Below are 4,352 nucleotides of genomic sequence, written 5' to 3'. Positions count from 1 at the left end.
TGGAAGTTGGAGACATCTTCCTGGAAAAAGAGTGGCTCCTTGGGCAGCCCAGATCCGGTGGTGCACGAAAAATATCAAAAGTACACAATGAAAGGTCAACAAATTCAAAACCATAAAGATACAACATGCCGAGAGAAAGCAGAAGTTATGCAATCTTATTAGTGACATAAGCACCATCTAGTGGCAAGAATCATTCCCCAAAATGTTGATTTAAATACTGTACAAACTCATGAAAGGTGCTATATATTTCTACAAATATAGTCCTGATACAGTTTTAGAGAGAGTCCTACAAATGCATGACGACAGATCCATGATATCCGACCGGGTATAATATCACAGGATAAACAAGCAAGAACAACGTACTTTATTGATGTAGCCATTCCAAATAACACATAATTTACAGAAATCAATAAGTGAAAATGTCAGAAATATACTGACCTGAAAGAGGAAATTGGAAGTCTATGGTACACGAAGGGGGTAAACATTGACCCAATGGTAATATCTACAACTGGTATCATCCCAAAGACACTACACGATAGCATTAAACATGTAGGCCTACCAGGAAATATTTATGTAAATCTCCCAAAAGCGACTATACTAAAGACCACTAGAACAGTCGGAAAGTTTATAACAATTGAGAAATGAGTGTGCTTATCTCTGTTGATATCTGAAGTTTTACCAGCAGTACCTGAGAAAAAGAATCATACTAAACATGCGATTGTACTGGAGTGAGTGCAGTGGAGATTCAACGTGCAGTTTATTCGGCTGGAAATTCATTAAAACTCAGGAAGTGAGATGACATTCTTTCCTCGAAGCAGAGTAGGCATTGGGTTCTTACGTAGAAATTTACACAATTATAAGCAGAATGCACGAGATCTGCTGTGTAAAAAAATTCTCCATACCAGGTTTACATAATGCAAAGAGCAAGTACAAGGTTTAGTGTAAATTCGTGTAGGCCGTTCATTTTCTTGTTTTCATTTCATCCTTATGCAAACGACTGAAGTAACGAATGGACTGCATTTCAGCCGATTTGGTCTTCAATGTCCTCTGATCCAGACCCGCTCTCTCATTATCCAAAGGGGTGGGGCTGTGAAGAGAGCGGGAATGTGGTGAAAAATATTTTTTAAAAAGGTAAGACGAGTTTAATTTTAGGTGGGAGGTGGGATACGCTGGCTGCGGGAGCCGAAGGGTCTGTTCCCGTGCTATGTCGCTCATGGGCTCTAAACCAGTTTTATTCTCGGCACTACCACGTTGCCCTAAGACAGCCGATTCTGAGTGTCAAGACGAAAAACGCTGCGACCCGCCTCTGAGTAGAACTTAATATTTTGCTTAGTAATTAGTTGAATAATTGACGTGAGCGGATATTTCGCTGCGCTGATGAATTGCTGTCTGAACTTGGACTGAGTTACCCCATAAATAAACGTGTTTGTGCAGCAACTTAATATCACCAGTATGTATCCGGTGTGTTGAAGGATGTATTCCGAATCGTTGTAATTATTCTGATCCAGTCCGGCGATGGTGTAATAAAGGAATTCGGCAACACTCACCGACCACAGGATGACGAAGCTTCTGGAGATGGTGAGAAGTAAGATCACAGACCTCCTCCTGCTTTCCATCTCCGGGTCACTGCGGTTCTCCACCTTGCTCTGACCCCTCAGCCCCTTACGGACACGACTAGTCACTAAAATGTGTCTGACTGTCAGAGCGTTCAGCAGTAGTATTAACACGAAAGGAAGAAATGGCATTACAACTTCAGAAAACCATCTGTAGCCCACCCATCCAGGATCCTTAAAGGAGCCGGGCTTTGGAATACAGTCCCAGGGTATATTGACAATCACTTTCACAGGACGATATTTAAAGACGAAGGGCACATTAATAAAACAGAGCAGAACGCCGGTTGTTGTCAGAACCACAGCTGCAATTTTCCCGGTGCAATATTTCGTTTTCCGCTTCTGACAACAAATGGCGACAAACCGATCAAACGTAAAAGTGACAGTGAACCAGACCGAACAGTCTGTGGCTGCTTGTCCGAGGGCGGAGATCACACTGCACACGGGGGTGATGTCCAGGAAAGTTCCGGGGAAGTAATAATAACTGACTCGCCAAAATATGACCGCAAAAATGATGGTTAGGAGATCCGGCGTTGCCATGGCCACCAGGTAGCGAGTGGTGCAGGTGGAGAGGCCGCACGTTCCCCGGGACAGGATCAGAATCGCGACTAAATTCACTGGGAAACAACAAAAAGAACAAGGGTATTACTGTCTCGTTTTTCCGTGGGTTTCAGGACAGATATAAGCTGGACATAGAGATTAGTCAATCTTTGCAGACAACTCATTTCGGGAGGTTTAAAAGGTGTAAAGCGGGAGGTGCAGATGTCGCAAACGCGGCTATGCTGGGTGAAAAGGCACGGTACTCTTTAGTGGAAGAAGAACAGTGTTTGGGAAGGAGGAATTGTCAACTAATCGCCGAGGGCGCTTTGAAGACATCAATATAAATCTCCCGCCATCAGGTTTTCGACAGATGTGTAAAGCCAGGTTATTTCCGCAACTTCCTCAGCGATGGTGATTGCCGCGTTCCCGTCACCTATGTTCTGGCACTCTGTCTGTACCACGAAGGCCCTCCCCCTCCGCTTCTGTCAGTTGCAAATTTCAAATTTCAAATCAAATTTATTTCCCCCGCTGTAAGACTTCGACCCCTCCTCGGCTGCCCATTTGTCACCCCACTCCACAGGGTGCACTACTGTTGTCCGAGGTTCCTTCACACTATGTCAAAGCATCCGATCAGAAAGCTCTCAATTTCCCGTTTAAAGATTCTGCCTGACCTGCTGATCGTTTCATGTATTGTGCACGTTAGCGCTTAAACCATCCAATTTCCAAAGGAAAGCCAAATAAATTACTACAAAACATCTCTCTCTTTTAGGGGTTGCTCCAAATTACTGCAGCATTATTCTAATTGCTTCAGCGCTGATTTTTCCAGAGCGGAGTATCGCATGTACCTTACCCCGTCTGACCACTAAAGGGCACCGCTGTGTTGGCTCTTAACTCCCTCTTTACTTCATGGCCAAAGTGGCGTGGAAAACCTGGTACACTAAAACACACACAGTCCCTTCTTTGTATTTTCAAAACTCCCGATGGTTCAGAGTCTCACACGGAAGTGACGTCTACCTTTCTCCGTCAATCTCACCAGGATTTCGCTTCCCACATTCCCTTCAAACTTGTATCAATTTCCTAAAACAGAGCTTGATACTTTTAAATGTGCATTTAAAATCTGTTCCGCTATTGATACGGCCTAACACCATATATCCTGCGAAGGTGACAAGCGCAAAATTTAGTTTCACAATGGCTTTGCTTTGACAAATCGAAACTGCCTGCCATGAATCCGTAAAATGTATCCATGTCCCCGAACTTCCATTCTCTATCTGTTTCAAATTCAAATTTACTTCCAATCCAGGCCACTGATTAAACTGTAAGGAAACCGCGAACACAATCTTGACACCGGCATTACAACACTGTCGGTAACAGAACGAGTCCAAAGACCGCACACACAGAATTACAAAACTAACTTCGCCTCCGGTCTTACCAGGAACACCAATAACGGCAATGATCATGTACCATATCTTTCTCACACGGTAAAATGTTTCAAGCATGCTGTGTGATATGCAGCCTGTCGCCCAGAGGCTCGCGATCTCGCTGAAGAAACTCTGAGCTGATGAATCCCCACGGTCATTCATTTATACTCACACCAGCGCACTGAATATTCACTACTACACAAAGCTGACGTCTCCCCCAACACTTGGAGTAAAAATGAACATGATGCAATTCAAGTAAAATCCCACTTGTGATGAGGTATGGAGAGCTTGACGGGAAATTGCAAAATCTCAAAGACAAAGAAATGACGATTCGAGAAGTCAGTAAATGTTGTTGTGAAACAGTTTCAGGCTTAACTCTCGGTTTCATGATTGTTATTATTGATCTTGTCCATTTCTGGACTCTGTAGCCTTTGTCAACATAGGCCAAAGCTGTACTGTCGTTGGACTGCTCTGTGTTACTCTGGGAATTGCCTCGGCTATCGGTCTTGCAAGAGAAATATAAAATAAAGAATGCGTTGCCTGTACGTTCGTGAAATATCGTGAAGAGACTTAAACTAATATCGCATCCAGGCTTAAGAAGATTCTGAACGCATGCAATCCGTTAATCAAATTAATGACAATACATACAAAATGCTGGAGGAACTCAACAGATTAGGCAGCATCATTGGAGTGAATAATCTGTCGACATTTCTGGCCGAAGCACATTCTTAAATTAATTCATGCTTCGTAGATCTCCTCAGCTCCATTACCAAAAGCGATATTT

The 4,352-nt window shown here is 43.4% G+C and overlaps 1 protein-coding gene across 1 annotated transcript; it reads right to left on the bottom strand.

The window, feature by feature from the left end:
• Nucleotides 1–368: 368 nt before the first annotated feature.
• On the bottom strand, nt 369–3,778 carry LOC140207680 (probable G-protein coupled receptor 139). The gene is made up of 2 exons (XM_072276240.1): nt 3,580–3,778; nt 369–2,227 (listed from the first exon to the last, which is right to left on the bottom strand). Exons 1-2 carry the CDS (start codon nt 3,728–3,730, stop codon nt 1,257–1,259), a joined length of 1,122 nt encoding a protein of 373 aa, XP_072132341.1. The 5' UTR covers nt 3,731–3,778; the 3' UTR covers nt 369–1,256.
• Between the last annotated feature and the right edge of the window lie 574 nt (nt 3,779–4,352).

This window comes from Mobula birostris, chromosome 13, assembly GCF_030028105.1.
Source record: "Mobula birostris isolate sMobBir1 chromosome 13, sMobBir1.hap1, whole genome shotgun sequence".
Lineage (NCBI taxonomy): Eukaryota > Metazoa > Chordata > Chondrichthyes > Myliobatiformes > Myliobatidae > Mobula > Mobula birostris.
This window is presented reverse-complemented; position numbering and strand designations above follow the sequence as displayed.